Source organism: Channa argus, chromosome 21, assembly GCF_033026475.1.
Source record: "Channa argus isolate prfri chromosome 21, Channa argus male v1.0, whole genome shotgun sequence".
NCBI classification, from domain to species: Eukaryota; Metazoa; Chordata; class Actinopteri; order Anabantiformes; family Channidae; genus Channa; species Channa argus.
Genome location: NC_090217.1, coordinates 16,822,404 through 16,839,820, shown reverse-complemented (window position 1 = coordinate 16,839,820; position 17,417 = coordinate 16,822,404). Strand labels below are relative to the sequence as shown.

Sequence of the window (17,417 nt, the reverse complement as noted above, 5' to 3'; positions counted from 1 at the left end):
GTTTGTCATTGTGTTTGTCTTGGGAATGATTAATTCGTTGTGGGGGAAAACCAAAACCATAGATGCAAGATAGGACGCATCAAGAAAACCAGATAGAACGAGTTTCCATGCTCAGTTTGCACTTTGCCCAATGAGACTTTCTAAAAATTCTTGTCCTCATATTGTCACTCGTTCATCTTTGTAATTTGGGCAAGTAAAAACCCAGTGTGTAGGTCTTAGGGTAGACTTTAATCAGGGCTGCAGAGTAGGTTGTTCTATTTATAAGATAAAGACCAGAAGATTAGATTCCTGTTAGATTGCTGTTAACTAGAGTTGTGCAGTTTCGTTACATTCCAACGATGTGGTTCATATTTCATACTCTAATAGATAAAACCCATACAGCCAAAATAGGCACTTTTAAATGTAGAAAAATTAACTTGAACATTCGTGCCCATTAAAAACGTAACGCATGTACCACATGATTTTTACAGCATGTGTAGACACATAACGAACACTGGAGGCCAAGGAAGAAAGGTGAGAAAATAGATGAGAAAATAAAGAACAGAAGCTGAGGGGAAGAGAAAAAGTGGCGGCTGTCCATGGTATCTTATAGTTTTACTCCAAATCTGTGGGGTCCAGTTTGATCCTTGCTGCTTTGTGGGTCTGAGCCTCATGTTGACATGTTTTCTGCCTTTTGTGGCTCCAAAAAGATGGTTAATGTTTATCTTCGGGGAGTTTCCATAAACGTCCCTGTCCATAATAAACCAAACCTATTTGGTCTAATTTTACCTGGTAACAGTGTAACAGAAATTACTGATTGGCTGGACGTCACACAGTGGGCGTTGGTTGCGCTGTTGGTTAATTCTATGCTGCTCCATGCTTTCACTTTATTTCAACGCAGACAAGAAACCGTACGCTGCTTTTTGCTGAGTGAAGAAAAAAACAAAAAAACCGAACATGAAGCTTCTTCTGTGGATGGCAGCTCTGCTTGCTGTCTACTTCTCAGTGGAGGCCAAATACAGTAAGTACGATTTTTGATTTACCCAAACCACTTTACTGAAGAAAACTACACAATAAACTACATCTTAAGTCCAGTTTATTTTTCTCTTAGATGGCTACGAGTAGGAAAATATCGCTGTCAATATAACAAAGTCAAATTCTCTAAGTCAAAATTCTGTTACAGTAAACTGTATTTATTAGGCCGTGGTTTGGTGATAGTCCACCGACACAGTAGAGGCTATAAAGTGTAATGGATCTATGATAAACTACTGGTGGTGTGTTAGAAAGCCAAAGCAGCTCATATAAGAGCCAAATGTAAAAGATAAAAATTATAAAAACATGTTCGTGGTGATTTTATTTAGGTGGAATTCCCCTTTGGATTTGGTTTCGATTTCTCGTAAAAACGCCAAACTGTCTCTGCTACTCCCTCCACTGGCTTCTCTTAGTCACACACATAATGCTTTGTGTAAGGATCTAATCCAAGCTCCAGAGAGTGAATGTCCACATTCTCAGTGAAACAATTCTTTCTAATGACATGGAAAAGTTATAAACACAGTTTTGTTGTCTAAAAAAGGTTGGACCGGGACGCATTTCTGCAACTTTCTACAGCCAAAGAAGTCTGTGAAAAGAAGCTGTTGCACAAACAGCTTCCGTCCTGGTTTCATTACAGTGTGTGGGTCTATGCTAAGAAAGCAGCAGCTTTCCTCATTTCCACCAATTTGGTGATGGTCTTCAAAATCTCCCATGGGCGTTCTGTGGATGCACGCTGACGTTTGTGCTTTCATTACGTAAAATACTTGTGTGGCTCATGATAGTTTGACATCCTTTCCCTCTTTTTGTTGCCGTAGGTCCACCCAAGGTTCAGGTGTACAGCCGGGACCCAGGAGAGTATGGGAAGGACAACACATTTATCTGCCATGCGAGCAAATTCCACCCCCCTGACATCAAAATCCAGTTGCTGAAGAATGACGTAGAAATCCCTGGTGCCAAACAGACTGACCTGGCCTTTAAAGACGACTGGCACTTTGTTCTGACCAGAAGTGTGAACTTCAGACCCGAGAAGGGAGACAAGTTCATCTGCAGGGTCACTCATGGACAAACTGTTAAAGATTATGTCTGGGGTGAGTTAGTCTGTATATGTGTGTGTGGGGGTGGTTCTTATAACCAAACCCTCCATTAGAATACAAACCATGCCTTTTAATTACAGCTTGACTACTGTGATCACTCTAGTCACATAGTGTGTCCTAGAGAGGTGGGTTGAAACACTGTTCGATTAGAGATGGTCACAATACGCATCTAAGTGTAATGTCTAATGATGCACGAGAACAAAATCTACACAAACTGTGTTTATGAAAGAACTTCACTTGTACAGAAAAAGGTGCAACATGTGTGTAAACATGCGTGAAATCGAGGCAAAGTGGTGGTGGTGGGGGGGGGGGGGGTATTTTGATCTATTCATTAATAGAAAATATGTTTTTTAAAACGTATCTACATGCAGGCAGCAGCAAAATTCACAGTGGTAGACAATTACAGAAATTAAGTCTTGAAAACCTAAATATCCAACAACACTTGAAAAAAATGCACTCACATATAACAGGAAATGTGTTCATGCAGTTAGAGAATCAATTAGTGGTTAATTGAAAAGTATTATTTGACATGGATAAAAATGTATGCATTTTTCTTTTCTTTTACAGAGCCAAACATGTAACCGTCGTCAGAGATCCACTTCACACCAGGAATGGCTGTATTGCCAAAGCAGAAGCACCTTCGTTGTTGTCTGCCGTATGATGGTGTGATGTCATTGTCCCTAGTGACACCAGATGTTAAGGCCTCAGCTACAACTCGATTTATTTCTCCCATCTCCAATCAATATAAAACCTCTTACTATTATACTCACAAACTGAAATTTCACATTATACATCACATTAAAGCGGCACTACACACTAGGTTCCTAACTAGAAATTTTATCCAAGGTATCTTTAAAAAATGATTTGAGGAGCTAAGCAAATATTGCCTTGCTCAGAGACAAATCCACAGATTGAGACATGTCCGGTAATTGTAGAAAGCTATTGTGTTGTGATATAAAGATGATCAGAAGTAATTGGCACTTTAAAACAAACTTACTACAAAAAAACGATCGTTACTTCAAACATAATAGGCTGCAAAACTGAACAATAGCTGAACAAAACTTTTTTCTAACCTGACAGAAATTACTAAATTTGACTAGGGTGTGGCGCCTCTTTAAGGAGACTGTATATGTTCATTCACTATTTTACCATGTGAATGCAGGGGCTGCAGGTCTTCACTTATTTGTAATTTAGGGGTGTGTTGCTTTTCAGCCTTTTATATGGAATGACATTTCTTTTTTCTATCTGTGATATGTGTACACAACCTGTTTAATTAGAAAACTGTTTTTAATTTTGTTTTTAACCTAAATTAGGCTTTTGATTTGTAATGGATTAATAATGAATACGGCAGATTTATTGTAAAATTTTACTTTTTATTTATGGAATTTGTTAAATCCATCTGCTAAATAAATACCATTTAAAAATCCACTGCTGTCCTCAATTTTTAAACACCAAGCTCTACAAGTAGTTTTTTTTTAATCAAAGATATGGATTGTTATGACATATTTCTCTACTGCGGACAAACAACTCAAAGTGTGTAAAGTGTGTTCATTTCATTCAGTCACCCAGATTTTCATGTTGGTACAATAGCTTCTTCATGTATAAGATGGAAATTTTATACATGGTACAAATGATCCGCTGTGGTGACCCTGAACTCACAGGTTAAGCCGAAAGTACAAAAAGATGTAAATCACATTAAAAATACTATTTTACTAAAGGACAGGGCTGGCAGAAATAGATCAATCACATAGTAAAGGTGCAAGTACTTGCATAAAAGTGCCTCATATTTTTTCACATTAAAGTACTAAATATGTGCTGTAAAATGTGTATTCACAAAGTAAATAGATTTATAGAGGCCATCAATCTAAGTTACAGTTAAAAGGTATTTTATACTACAAATAAATAGAAATTGGGGAGAGTTGCGTCAGGAAGGGCATCCAACGTAAAAACCAACATGCGGACAATGATCCGCTGTGGCGACCCTGAACTCACGGGAAAAGCCTAAAGACAAAAAAAAAAAACTATTAAATTTGAAAACATGAATGTTCAACTCTAGTCCAGATGTGTTAAATAAGGTTAGTGCAGCACCGTACGATGTTCAGGTCTATATCAGTTTGATTCATGTGTTAAGAAGAGAGACACTTTATAGCTTTTTAGCATAAACCCTTCGGAAACGTGTTATATTACTGCAGACACAGCATTGCTAACACAATTTTAATATTTAATGTTCGTGTGTTAAACAGAAAAACAGCGCCGGCTGATAAACAACAAAAAACGGCTACGCGGAAGTCACGGGACGCTCGCGTAAACATGGCGCCGTTTTAACGAAACTGCGCAACACGGGGCAACATGTCGGCGCGTCGGCTACGTAGCAACAGCTCCTCCTCGTTTTCTACTGGTCCACACCATTCGGTAGGCTGCTTTAGTGTCACCAAGAAACGCCGAACTGGTTCAGGAGGGCGGATTTGCTGCAGCTGCTAGACACCGCCCCTTTGGTGACGAGGAAACGTTCCTGTTTTGTCGTTCACAAGACATTTTTACTTTCGGTTAGTGTCGCGAGTCCGATCAACTCTAATCTCAAATAATATAACAACTTTTTCAAGTGTAAACGCAGTTTTTGGAGGTGAAATCATGAAGGGACTTGTCTGTGCGGTTCTTCTCGGTCTGCTCTTCCTCGACCTGTCAGCAGGGACGGAATGTAAGTGATCTTCTGTACATGTAAATATTATTGACGATCATTTTACAAATGGCGCTGCGTCGGAAAGGCCCTGAAATGCCAGGTATGGCTACAGCAAATGTACCCAACACTTTATCGTCAACTTCTACGCAAATTAGGAATTATCGCAAGGAATCTTTTAAGAAGCGAAAGGAAATGAAGTAAGGGGAAACGTTGAAACATTTAAGAGACGAATGCCAATAAAGAGAACAGCAAAACCTTGTCGTTCTTAAAGTTCATTTCAAAGACGCCATGACGTGTTAACTGTAAATGAAACAATGACGTGAAACCACATTGTCCAACAAAAAGCCCACAAGACCAGAATGGTGTATATATTTTGAAATGTTATGATCAATTTGGTACATAATACTACAGCATAACCTTGTGGTTTATTAGTTTATGAAATACGCGTCAGTGAATTCTGCAATAAAATGTGCTGTTCTCATCATATTGTCATGAATTTCTTTCTGTAGATATGTGAAAGGTTTTCTCTTCCTTTGCAGCACCACCGAAGGTTCAGGTGTACACTCGTCTACCAGGAGAGTTTGGCAAAAGCAACGTCTTCATCTGTCATGCGACCGACTTCTACCCCCCAGAAATTCAGATTGATCTGCTCAATAACGGCAAGGTGATACCTGGAGCCACCCAGACTGACCTGGCCTTTGAGGAAAGCTGGCACTACCACCTGACCAAGCACGTGTCCATCACCCCAAAGGAAGGAGATCAGCTTGCTTGCAGGGTGACTCACTTGAAGAAGACCCACACTTACATTTGGGGTATGTTTCCGTCCCTGTGTTTGTCTCTTTGTCTGCTGTTCTAACAAGTTACAACATTGTCATCATTAAGTAAGGTTGGACTAGATATTAATATACTGGATCACATATATATATCATTTATGATCATTTATAATTTTCTCTTTATATCTCCCCCAACATGTTCATGTTTTGACTACAAATAAACACTTTTTAATTGCTCTTCAATTAATTACTGTAACAATGCTGAATGTATTTGTGAGTTTCTAACAATAGTTTCCTCAGATATTGTCTATTTTTTATTCGCATGATTGCAATTGTTAAGTTATCAAAAAGATGTACATGGATATTATGTGGGAGCGTTGAGTCTGAATTTACCACACTGCTGTTTAGTTTTAATTTAAACGGAACAAAAAGAAAAAAAATCAAATTCTTTAACTAAGTACTGGAAACTACTCCACACGGTGGCATCTTTGCGATAGAGCAGTACATACTACATACCACGTACGAAATACTAGTACATAATTTTATTCTATGAGACAATCCACATTTACAGTGTATAAACTTTTCCATATGTGAGATGTTTGAAAGAACAGCTTCTCAACATGTTTTTATTTCTCTCCACAGAATCAGATTTCTAAGTCACCGGCTCCGCCTTGCTCCAGGTAGGTCTCACATTCCTTGTCAGTGTCATTTATATTTCAGCAATTATTAAAATAACTGTTTTTGTGACCAAGCATTTTTCTTTTCTTTGTTAGCTATCCACAGACCTGCTCAGCCTTGAACATTAAGAAGATTAGAGTTGCAATAAATCCTTATTAAGTCATTGGAGTGAGGAGGGCACAAAAAGCCACAGCAACAAGCTCTAATGTTTTAGATTTTATGGTTAATTATGATAAAAAAAAAAAAATTTAAATAAATGCTGGACACCAAAATACCCCCAGGTTTGTTCTCCCCACTTTGCCTTGTGCGAGCTGTGGTGCACACATTAGCTTCACTGTACCTGCCAACTTCCTTGTTCCTTGTCTAAAAGATCACAAATATGAAAGTATTCATACCAGTTTAAGACCGTGTGACGTGTGTATGCTACGTAGAATTGGTAATATGTCAACTTTATGTTTCAAAAGTTATATTCTAACTTTTGTTTAATCTGAAATACAGGTTAAAGACAAAATTAAGTCAACACATGAGTTCCCCCTTCTTTAATTCTCAAAATGAAGGAGCATGAGGGATTTATTATCATGCGGAGTTGTCTTTTGTTTCATTATTTGTGAGAAAAATATGAATGGAGGTTCAATTTTTTTCCTTTTTTTTTTTGGTGATTGTCTTCATTTTTGTGTTTGTGTGTGTCGTACTTCTGTTTGCGAACTTTACACAACTTTTTCATTTGTTCTCATCTAATTAATGTAAAATCAAATTAAAATGTTTTTTAATTTTCCTATGCACATAATAGATTATTAAATATATAGTGAACATTACCTATTACCCTTTTTTAATGTATAGTGCAGAATGACTCCAAGCCTATTGATGATTTTCTTATTGAGATATAAACTTTGGGGATTGATCTGTAAATGAGTTTTATACCCTATGGTGAATTCAGATTAAACTCATATGGAAGAAAATTTGATCATGTGTTTGTCTGCTTGCTGTCATCAGAGGAAACCAGATCTCTTCTTTAGATGATCTTAGCTGGACTTAAGAGTTCAACATGTAGGTTAATTTCTTTAATGTCTGTTTCAAAGAAATACATGAGCACTGAAATCTGTCGTAGCAACTAGGAAATGTGTCTGATGACTAATATTATTAGTCTGTCTTAAGTTACGAGAAGGTTGTTAAGGCTGTTGTATAGAGGTTTGGTATTTTACACCTGCTCAAGGATGTAGAAAAGTTTAAATATTTTATTTTTGGAATGTATATTTACAATTACATTATCTACGTGCATTATAATAACTATAATGAATAATGAACCAGAATTAATTAGTGACTCTAAATTTTCAGTCTGTGTATGTCTCTCTCTCTTGGCCCTGTGATAGACTAGAGACGTGGAAGATGGAGACTAGAGACCTGACTCCAGCCTCTTGCCCCATTCCAGCTGGGAAAGGCTCAATCCCCCATGACCCTGAACAGGATAAGTGGTTACAGATAATGGTTTTATGGTGGAAACTTTCATTGTCTTTGCTGTTCATGACTAATATAAAGTCATGGATGTTTTTTTTCCAACAAAAACAAAACTAACCACAAATGTTAAATTCAGTCCCTTCCCTTATACAACAGATTGAGGTAATTTGGAACAGCCTAATGTTGAAATACTGATTGTGACGCAAAGGGGTTTTAACTGGAACAAGTTCATCTTTTTAAAGTAATAACTGTATTTTTCTGTCTGGTTCTGTTTACAGAACGACCAAGTATGTTCAATGAATTAACAAATTAGTATCAAATAAACAAGATTCAGCGTCAACATAGCCATTGACTGAAGTTGACACATTTTTGAGTTTAATCTAAGCAGTTCAGTAAATGAAATAAGTCTAAATCAACCAAAAGAACAAAAGTTTTCACAACAGCTGTTTGAAGCTATATGCAAGAAAAAGTTTGGAAACACCAAGAACACCAAGTTTACATTGAAATGTAAAAAAATGAAATACCTAAATGATACTTATTGGTACTCGAAGTGGCTGGGCCAACACTCACCGGGGTTGGGGTTCAGTGTCTTGCTCAAGGACCCTTTGACATGGGACCGGAGGAGCCAGAGATTGAACCAACAACTGCAAGATCGGTGGACAACCGCTCCACCTTCCTGCACCGCAGTCGCCCCAAAGCACACAGGAAACATTTTTATCATTCATAAACCATCTCCAATTTCAAAGATGACCTTTTACTAAACAAATACAATTTGCTACATAATCACTGTTAAACTTAAAGGCTTTGCAACCAGAAATCCAACTGTAGAACTTCTTAAATTAATCATGTATGTCCCTCCTATGTGTTAAAACATCTTGAACTAAGTTCATGTCCAGTAAACCAATGATGAGTTTATATTAGGCTCTTTCTCCATAGTTAGAGTGACCTGTCATTTTTAGTGTAAATTAGAACTTAAAATGGCCAAATGGCCACGAAAAAGGAAAGTTATTCTCAACAAAGTATAGACCAGAAACTAAATATATCTTTAAAAGGTGCACACTGAAGCCCCCGTGCACAACTGCCCAAGAAGACAAGTACTTACAAGTGTCCTCCTTGGAAAAAAAGCTGCCTCTCTGCTCTTGAATAAAGCAAGAGAGAAACCAGGGTGCACAGACACTACGAGTAAGCCTTGTACCTAGTCATGCATTTTATAAAGTATAAAGGAAACATTAGTAAAAATCTACATTGAAAGAATGCAAACCCAACTCATGGGTTTCATAAGGTATAAAGAAACAGACACTGCTCTCACCGTCAACCATGTGTATTTAATGAAGAAGCGGAGCGCTGTCTCCCCCTGGTGGAGACCCAACGTAATAGGCATCACAAGAAGATTGACGCACAATCAAACCACATAGACTACGAACTGTAGTCTAAACAAACCACACATCTTGAAACTACAATAGTCTGATCAAAAGATTGCTATGATAGAAGCAAAACACAATTTTACAATTTCACAATTAAATTCTTTATCTGCATTACGTGTTAGGGTTGCAAGTGGGCCAAGATGCACAAACTTTGGACTTTAAATGACTGGAACAAAAGTCTTGTGGACTGATAGGTCGAAGGTTGAGGTGTCAAATCATGTGTCCGACATAGAGCTCATGAAAAAAAAAAAAAAAAACGAATCCTGGAGGAACCGTGATGATCTGTGGATGCTTCAGCAATGGGAGAGTGGGTACAACTCCAGGACATACGGAAGATTCCTCAGGCCAAAGACCCATGTGGGAAACTTTACTTTGCAGCAAAACAGTGACCCCACGCATTGTTGTAAAATGTATAAATACGTGTGTATGAATGTAAAACTGCATCTCTGTAGTTATATGAATTCTATAGTCTTTGTTTCTAAGCGTAAACGCGCGTTCTGCACCTTCGTTGTGAACTTGATAAACTACAAAAAGCCAGTCTGGCCTTGTATGAACAAGCGGTGTGTGTGTGTGTGTGTGTGTGTGTGTGACGTGTTTGGGTGTCAGTGTGTTGACTCGCTGCCGTTAGGGGAGTTTCCGTATTTAAGTAACACTGGTCTACACCGCCGCCGCGCTCTCAGCTCTCTCTCCCCCCCTGTTAGACGCTCGCTGCTCGGATGGAGCCGTCCACGTTTCTTTACGACGTCCCCCCGGTTGTCGTCGAGAGATTCTGTAAAATCCTGGACAGCGGAGGGGACAGGTTCGGATGGCGCGCCCTGGGTGAGGAGCGTGTGTCCTGGTTGTGGAGGCTCCCCGTGAGAGAGGGGTCCCACCGAAAAGACACATTATGGGGAGATCAAATGGGGCTTTAAACATTAACGTGTCTTCTGCAGCTTGTGTACGTGTGTGTGTGTGTGTGTGTGTTAATAACAGGAAGCGATTTGCGATTTCTAGAAGATATTCTAGTAGATAACTTTCAGCCGCTTGATGTGTCAACAGTCTTAATGTAGTTAGAACCAATTGTCACGAAACTCTCGCAATATTACCTGTAACCAGTAAACGATGATTTGGTGGTTTATATTCTCTGTGTTGTTTTGTAAGAAAATAGTGCTTAATAACAGATATTTAACTTCATAGGCTAACTGACTGTTAACCCACCGCACTTTTACCCTTTGCGTCCCCCCCCCCCCCCCCCCCCCTGGAAGCTTAATGTGATTCTCTTCTGCCTCCAGCTGTTCGAATAACCCCGAGCTTGTTAGAAATTCGCATGTTGGAGCGCATTGAGGCAGCCGGTCGGAGTCCCACCAGGGAGCTGCTGTGGACCTGGGCCCAGCAGAACTCAACAGTGCAGGACCTGCTCAACATGCTGCAGGACATGGGCCACCACAGGGCCCTGCAGCTCTTCCAGAGTCACACTAAAGGTCGGTTCCAAGCTATTAACAGTGCATTGTGTTTTTGTAGAGCGCATCTAAAATCTATTGTTTATTCAGAGAGAACACAGGCTTGTTTTTTTGCACTGTGTTGCCATGAGGTATTTTAAGATATATGTGTGGTTTTGTGGGATCCGTAGTGTTATCACCAACATGGCAATAAATGTATCATAACGTACAGGTTGATGTAAGATAGTGGCATCAAATACGGCCAGATTTCTCAGCCACGTTTTTACTCATTTTACTAATGTTTTCTAGTCATTTTCTATCATACAGTAATTCGATAAAGTTGAAAACCCCTTTAAAAAGTTTGGGCTTTAAATTTTTCAGAACATGACATTTCACATGCTTATTCACATTTGTAAAAAAAAAAAAAAAAAGGTAGCTATTAATAGCAGACTTTGTTGTAAAAATCACAAATTCCAATTTTACATGAACACGAGTTATTGCGAATAATGTGTAATATGTTGCTTTAGTTGCAGTTATTGTGGTGTTCCCATGACAAAGAATGGGTGTGTGTGGGCATATTGGGGCAAAATTCTATCACATAGAGGAAATGAAATTCCCTTTCTTGGTTCCTCTTTGTGGTGCCTATATGATGTAAGCAAACCCTATGGATCCAGTTAGAATCAGATCGAATCAGGAAGAAATTGAACTTGGATGTAACATTTGGACATTTTTTTTTTTTTTTTTGTATTTCAGAGTCAGCGTCGCCTCCCAGTCATCAACATGCAGAGTCCAGGGGTCAGATGTCACCATTTGCGGTGAAGGTAAGAAGTGTTCCTCTGTCGAACACAGAATTGAGAGAGTTACAAAAACCAGTATGAGTGACTAAGAAATGTGTAAGCACCAATTTCTGCATTTACTGCAGGTGTAGCAATAAATACACACTCTTGAATTTAAAGTTAATAAATAATATTGTTCAGGCCTTGTTTAGTGTAATTCATATACAGATTAAAGGAGAGAACAACTTTTCAGTCTGTTTGATCAAGAATCTATAGTTTCCTTTAATTTTTCTTCTACTCTAAAAAAAGTACTCTGTATGTAGAAATAATAGAAGACACAAACGTTGGTGGAAGCACAGAACAGTGAAACTAAACCTTTTAGGAGGGAAAACCAAAACAGCAGCTGGTTAAAGGTGGAGCTTATTCTAAGCACTGTATGTACTGGAAGCTGCTGAGATTATCATCTCTCAGCTGGCTGTATTTACTAAAGCTGTGGGAAAAAGTGTAGCCAGCTAAAAGTACAATAATTCCCACTAAATTAGGATGAAATAAAATGGAAATTCTACCTCGAAATTGTACTAAAGTGCAGAAGCACTTGGGTAAATATTACTGAACATCTTGAATGTGGTTTACAGAAGTGAAGCCTGTGTTTTTTTCTCTAAACAGGACTCCCACCAACTTGAAGTGAGTTCCTCAAGTCATGCACCACATCATGGTAAGTAAAGTGAACGGCATCATTTTGGTGGAAACTGACTCGGCACGTTTAGCCTGAAGTCGTCATCGATCTGTCTCTGTATTCCAGTGACGCCCGCTGAAGAAAAACAATCACCCATATGGACTTTCCAAGACGTTATAGAGGGAACCAGGAATTTTCATCAGGAAACGAGAATTGCAGAAGGCCGCTTTTCTGACGTCTACAAAGCACAGATGGGAGATAAAACCTTGGCAGCAAAGCTTTTTAAACAGGTTATTGTCAACAACAGATAATGGGATGTTCTTAACAAAGAAGTAAAAAAAAAAAAAACATGCTCTTGAGCAGCTCCAGAGCTTTTTTTCAGTTGATACTCGCTTTTGGCAACAACAGTTTCACATCTTCATCAGGGGAATTGAATTTGCGCCGGGCGCCCGCTCATGCGGGAACATAGTCAAAGTCAGAACAAGTGACACTCACTGATGAAGACCACAGCACCACAGCATGTGCCCAGTTACCTTTGGTTCCGGTGGAAATTCCTTTGACTGTAATAAAATGTTGTATTTTCCTAAACTAAAAAAAAAAAAAAACTCATGTAAAAACACTTTTTGTTTTGTACACTCATCTACAGCAGACAGAGAGCAGATAACTGAAATGTCACCTTTGTTTCACCAGGTAAATACAGCGTCCTGGAAGCAGTTATGGGACATCTTCAGAAAAGAAATGGAAATTCATCATTTGTACGTGTCAGCCCTCAAAACACCTTCTCTGTTTCTCTAATAGAGGTTATTTGATAATTATTTGGTGATGTTTTACAGCTACCAGCATCCAAATATCTTAGACTTGTTGGGCTGTTTTTCTGAAGACGACCGCTACTGTCTGGTCTATCCTTACCTCCCTAATGGCTCGCTCTTCCAGAGACTGCACCATCAGGTAGATTTATAATCCTAGGTGCTGCCCCCAATGCGAATGGGTGTTGTGCTTAGCAGTTGCTAGGGGACAGCTTCCCAGAAAACAGGAAGTCAGTGTTGTACATGAGTGAACTGTGGTTTAAATTTGCAGAAGTAGGGCCATAAGTACACAACAGAGCCAGAGACAACAAAGGCCTAAATCATGAAATGACGGAACTACACTAAAATCAAAACAGAAAAAATACAATTGACACACATGCAAATAATACCAATACAACAATGCAATAGAGATTTGGGGGAAATGGGGTATTTATTCTAATATATTGTTTGAGCCCATCAATCCCATACAGTAACACATAAAGGGAAAACCACAAAGGCAGAAAAAAAGAAAACTTAAAAATGTAATTAAAAAACTCATTGTGTGACATTAATTTGAAAAGTCTTGACCAAAGATGGGACTGTGAGATGAGATGTGTCCCGTTTGACCATTACTGTGGTCGAGATTGGTTTTGAACCCACGGCCTCATCCTTTCCTAACCTTAAGCTTCAAGCTTTTCTGCCTTGACTTAACAATAAGTGTGTAAACACACCAAATGACATTTGGTATGATAATGACCTACTGAGCCCACTAGCATGCGGAGCAGGTAACTACCAGCCCATTGCTATATTGTTGATAACAACATAGCTATATATATATAATTTATGTATGTGTAATGTATGTATGTATGTATTTATTTATTTATAGCATATTTTTGCAGAACATTTAAAAAGGTTTGTTGTCACTGTACAGGATAAGGGGGACCCTCTGTCCTGGCAAGAGCGTCTCAACATCATCAAAGGAATAGCAAAGGCCTTGCATCACCTCCATACGGGGAAACCCTGCCCGGTTATCTGTGGTAACATCTCCAGGTACAAGCCACCGAACTCAACATCGCAGATATCCACATGTCCAAACCCACACCTGCTCGGGTCCTTAAGGGCTCCAAAAGCAAAGTCTCACGCAGATGTTTGAGGGGAATTTTGTGTGGAAGCAATAAATAAGCAAACAAATAACTTGGCTGTTATGGCATATGACATGTATTCATTTAAATTCAATTTATTGTTAATGAATTATTCTTATATCCCATCTAAACAATATTTTCAATTGTATATTCCTGATAATAGATAAAGTATTCGATGCTTGACCCTCTGAATAGTGTTATTGTGAGGGTACATAAAATAAAATGCCTCAAGTTCCGAAGTTGACCCAGCGTCTGTGTGGCATCTCTTCACAGTACAAACATACTCTTGGATGAAGACTTACAGCCTATGCTGTCTGACTTTGGATTGGCTCGTCTACGCCCTAATTCTGCCAGTCAGTACTGTACCATCACTCTTGATACGAGTCACCACAGCAACCTGGGATACCTCCCTGAGGAGTATATCAGAGATGGCAAACTGTCCTTTAGCCTGGACGTGTACAGCTTTGGAATGGTGATTGTAACAGGATCATATACACTTAGACTAACCTTCGTCCTCATGTGTTGGGTTGTTGGATCCACAGACTATAGGGACAAATAGAAAATGCACAAAGATTATCTAAGAAAGTTACCTTAGAACATTATTAAAATAGCAGTTTGCACTGTGCAGATAGAACATTGTATTATCATTATAAAGTACTGAAGCACTGAAGCTTAATTATACAAAAAAAAATGTTTTGTTGTCCTTTCGGCTTATCTTGTTAGTTCAGGGTCCCCACAGCGGATCATTGTCCACATGTTTATTTGGCACAGTTTTTACGCCGGACGCTCTTCCTGACACAACCCTCCCCAGTTTCTACCGGGCTTGGACCGGCACCGCACAGCTGGGGAGGGGGAATGGGCTGTTAGGGGCTTCAGTGTCCTGCCCAGAGACAAATGAATAATACTTTTATTTAATAATTAGTTACAAACTAAATATACTGTCAAAAAACAACGTAGTGCAGTAATTTCCCCTGGAAAGTACAGTATTAACATAGATGAATGCAATGTAATATAAATACTTTGATTACTTTACTACAGTGGTTATAAAAAAAAGTTTGTATTGGATGTAATATGGAGATAAGAAATGTCATTATTCTTCACACTTTTTTCATCATTGTCTCAGGTCATAATGGAAACAGTAACAGGACGGAAGGTGTCTGAGGATGTACCTAAACAAACACAGCTGGTAAGTCAGCAAGGTGCAACAGGAAGTGTAAAAGTCGGGTTGACTCGGGCTTTTATATATATTATACATTGTGTAGGTGCGGAAGTGTGGAGATCGGTGTTGTAACACACTTTTGTGCTCTGTCAGAGAGATTTGCTCATCACTGAGGTGGAGGACAGTGGTGGGGTCGACTCCTGTCTGCGGTTTTTGGACAAGTCGGCTGGTAGGTGGCCGACTGACCTGGCTCTCGGCCTTCTGGGTCTGTCCTTGGACTGCACTGCTAGCCGCCACCGCAGTAGACCAGACATGAAGAATGTAAGTATTAGAGGTCCATTGTCATGTCATGACTTTTGGCATCTTTCACTTTCAGCATACTGGGCTCTGGTGATCGTGTTCAATTGTCCTCAGGTGCTTTATGCTTTGAGCCGACTGCTACCTCCACCTACCTGCCCCCCTGCTGACCAACCGCGCAGCCTGGATGATAGAGCCCCTCTTAATGTTCAGCAGACACCCTTACCCTCCATACCTGTGGAGCATGATGAGCATCACAGCCTTCCTGGCCCGCCAGCGCAGGCAGGGCCCTGCGAGTGCAGCCAGTCAGAGGTGACATATATAAGTGACACAGTGGCTGCTCAGTGTGAAGCAGAAGTAGACCTGTACAGCAGTTGGCCTGTGCAGTGCAGCTGCCCAGTGGAGGCTGGTGGTCTAGCTTGTGAGGATTGCAGAGCCAACGGCTTCACCCCTAACCACACTGACAGTCTTCAGAGTAAGTCTTGTTAAGATTTTCCATCACATAAAACAGAATTTGTTTGTTTTTTTTCAATGAGACATTTAGTTGGTGATGCAGCCTATGGCTAAAGTTAAAGGTGAATACTTTTGTGAATACATTCAAGCATATAAATAAGAAATGTAATCACTCGCTTTTCTTTATTACACATGGAATATACTGTATGTATATGTATTAGACTAATCAGTTGCTGTTTTTCTGTGTGTCTCAGGTGACATCGGTGTAATGGAGAATGGAGCTAAGCAGAAACTAAAGAACAAACTGAGTCTTTATGACAGAGGATTGATTCACACAGAGGAACTGCTGTCTGACACAGGGCTACATCAGTCCTAACAGTACGACCGTTTTTTTTTTTTTTGCTACTGTATCACAACAGCCGTTCCTCACAGAATCCTCTCAAGTTTTTTTTAATATTATGACAATACAGCTCACACAATAACCATCACACTGTCACACCTAAAACTGTTCTTCTTCAAATACTACCGTATGAAATTTGTTATTGTCTAAAATAATAAATAATTTAAAGATGTAAGCTATCAAAAGAACACATTAGTGGCAGTGGGGGTAATTGTTATTGCTATTTTAACGGGGAGACTTTTAGCTACTAGTATTATTTTACAGGTTTTTAATGCGTCATTTCTGAAACAGGAGCTTTTAAAGAATGTTCATAAGCTGTTTTTTTTTTTTTTAACATTTGTATTATTGTATTCCTTGAGCTCTGAGACCATCACATTTTATATTCAGCAGCAACAATGCACATAATCTTGCACATAATGATCTAAGCTACTTTTAGTTTAGGATTTGGTGAAGTCAGCCTTTAAAGAATGTGGTCTGTGAATTAGGACAAAGCTTCTGTGCGTACTTGAGGGACTTCCTTCACCTTAGTTAACAAGAAGTACCGGGAACAAGAAACAGAAATTGCAATGGAACAAAATGAAATTACATGAGCATGAAAAATTACATTTGGATTCATTAAGCTGTATAAAGTGCTCATGATCAGAATTCTACCTTCACTGCATCAACATCATATTAAACCATATTTTTTATTATTAAATTATGTAATGTTTCAAAACTTAAAAGGACATCAAGGAAATCACAGCAAGACTTGTTGGAATAGTTGTGAAGTACATGACTGCTGTGCACGAACCCTGATGAACAGATGTAAAAATGTATTTAGTGCTATTAAACATTCATGTTACCTTAACTTGTTTCTTCTCAGTTTTTAATGGTTCAGGTCCAGTGTGAACACAACTTGGAATTTTCTTATAATCACGAGGTGCAAAAACCCATGTGTACGATATGAAATGGTCTTCATTTATTTCTGGACTGTGCTCCTGATCTCTAGCTATGAAAAGTATATATGTTGTGTTCTTGGACTGTTTGCCTGGTTTTGATCTCTGCCCAAAGTGTGATTCTCTCTACCCAGTATCTAAACCTGCCTGACCCTAATTCGTTTTGTTAATAAATGTCAAACTTCACCCCTCTTACCAGAGACACGACAGAGAGCATCCTCATATGAAACATAATTAGCTATTAAAGAGCGATATCTCTAT

At 39.0% G+C, this 17,417-nt stretch overlaps 3 protein-coding genes across 5 annotated transcripts; all 3 read left to right on the top strand.

Annotated features, from left to right (window-relative positions):
* Nucleotides 1-841: 841 nt before the first annotated feature.
* Nucleotides 842-2,945, top strand: LOC137106621 (beta-2-microglobulin-like). The gene is made up of 3 exons (XM_067490182.1): nt 842-1,000; nt 1,827-2,099; nt 2,673-2,945. The coding sequence occupies exons 1-3, from the start codon at nt 937-939 to the stop codon at nt 2,684-2,686; spliced, it is 351 nt and encodes a 116-aa protein (XP_067346283.1). The 5' UTR covers nt 842-936; the 3' UTR covers nt 2,687-2,945.
* Nucleotides 2,946-4,618: 1,673 nt separating this feature from the next.
* LOC137106622 (beta-2-microglobulin-like) lies at nt 4,619-7,200 on the top strand. 2 transcript variants are annotated; one of them, XM_067490184.1, is made up of 4 exons: nt 4,619-4,803; nt 5,325-5,597; nt 6,201-6,238; nt 6,332-7,200. In XM_067490184.1, the coding sequence occupies exons 1-3, from the start codon at nt 4,737-4,739 to the stop codon at nt 6,212-6,214; spliced, it is 354 nt and encodes a 117-aa protein (XP_067346285.1). In that variant the 5' UTR covers nt 4,619-4,736; the 3' UTR covers nt 6,215-6,238; nt 6,332-7,200. The 2 variants fall into 2 exon arrangements, with proteins under 2 accessions (XP_067346285.1, XP_067346284.1); XM_067490183.1 differs by lacking the exon at nt 4,619-4,803 and adding an exon at nt 4,837-4,885.
* A 2,027-nt stretch (nt 7,201-9,227) lies between these two features.
* Nucleotides 9,228-17,068, top strand: irak3 (interleukin-1 receptor-associated kinase 3). Of its 2 annotated transcripts, none has more exons than XM_067490180.1 (13): nt 9,228-9,934; nt 10,387-10,575; nt 11,287-11,354; nt 11,976-12,024; nt 12,112-12,275; nt 12,676-12,740; nt 12,819-12,933; nt 13,702-13,820; nt 14,186-14,384; nt 15,036-15,098; nt 15,225-15,392; nt 15,486-15,843; nt 16,076-17,068. In XM_067490180.1, the coding sequence occupies exons 1-13, from the start codon at nt 9,832-9,834 to the stop codon at nt 16,195-16,197; spliced, it is 1,782 nt and encodes a 593-aa protein (XP_067346281.1). In that variant the 5' UTR covers nt 9,228-9,831; the 3' UTR covers nt 16,198-17,068. The 2 variants fall into 2 exon arrangements, with proteins under 2 accessions (XP_067346281.1, XP_067346282.1); XM_067490181.1 differs by having other exon boundaries at nt 9,912-10,052.
* The last annotated feature ends 349 nt before the right edge of the window (nt 17,069-17,417 follow it).

What these genes read in the sequence shown, in the direction of transcription:
- LOC137106621 (XM_067490182.1), top strand. Translation starts at nt 937, where the DNA reads ATGAAGCTTCTTCTGTGGATGGCAGCTCTGCTTGCTGTCTACTTCTCA. An exon ending in CTCAGTGGAGGCCAAATACA is followed by an intron (nt 1,001 to 1,826) that starts GTAAGTACGATT and finishes TTGTTGCCGTAG; the next exon opens with GTCCACCCAAGGTTCAGGTG.
- LOC137106622 (XM_067490184.1), top strand. Translation starts at nt 4,737, where the DNA reads ATGAAGGGACTTGTCTGTGCGGTTCTTCTCGGTCTGCTCTTCCTCGAC. An exon ending in CCTGTCAGCAGGGACGGAAT is followed by an intron (nt 4,804 to 5,324) that starts GTAAGTGATCTT and finishes CTTCCTTTGCAG; the next exon opens with CACCACCGAAGGTTCAGGTG.
- irak3 (XM_067490180.1), top strand. Translation starts at nt 9,832, where the DNA reads ATGGAGCCGTCCACGTTTCTTTACGACGTCCCCCCGGTTGTCGTCGAG. An exon ending in ATCTGTGGTAACATCTCCAG is followed by an intron (nt 13,821 to 14,185) that starts GTACAAGCCACC and finishes ATCTCTTCACAG; the next exon opens with TACAAACATACTCTTGGATG. An exon ending in TACCTAAACAAACACAGCTG is followed by an intron (nt 15,099 to 15,224) that starts GTAAGTCAGCAA and finishes GTGCTCTGTCAG; the next exon opens with AGAGATTTGCTCATCACTGA.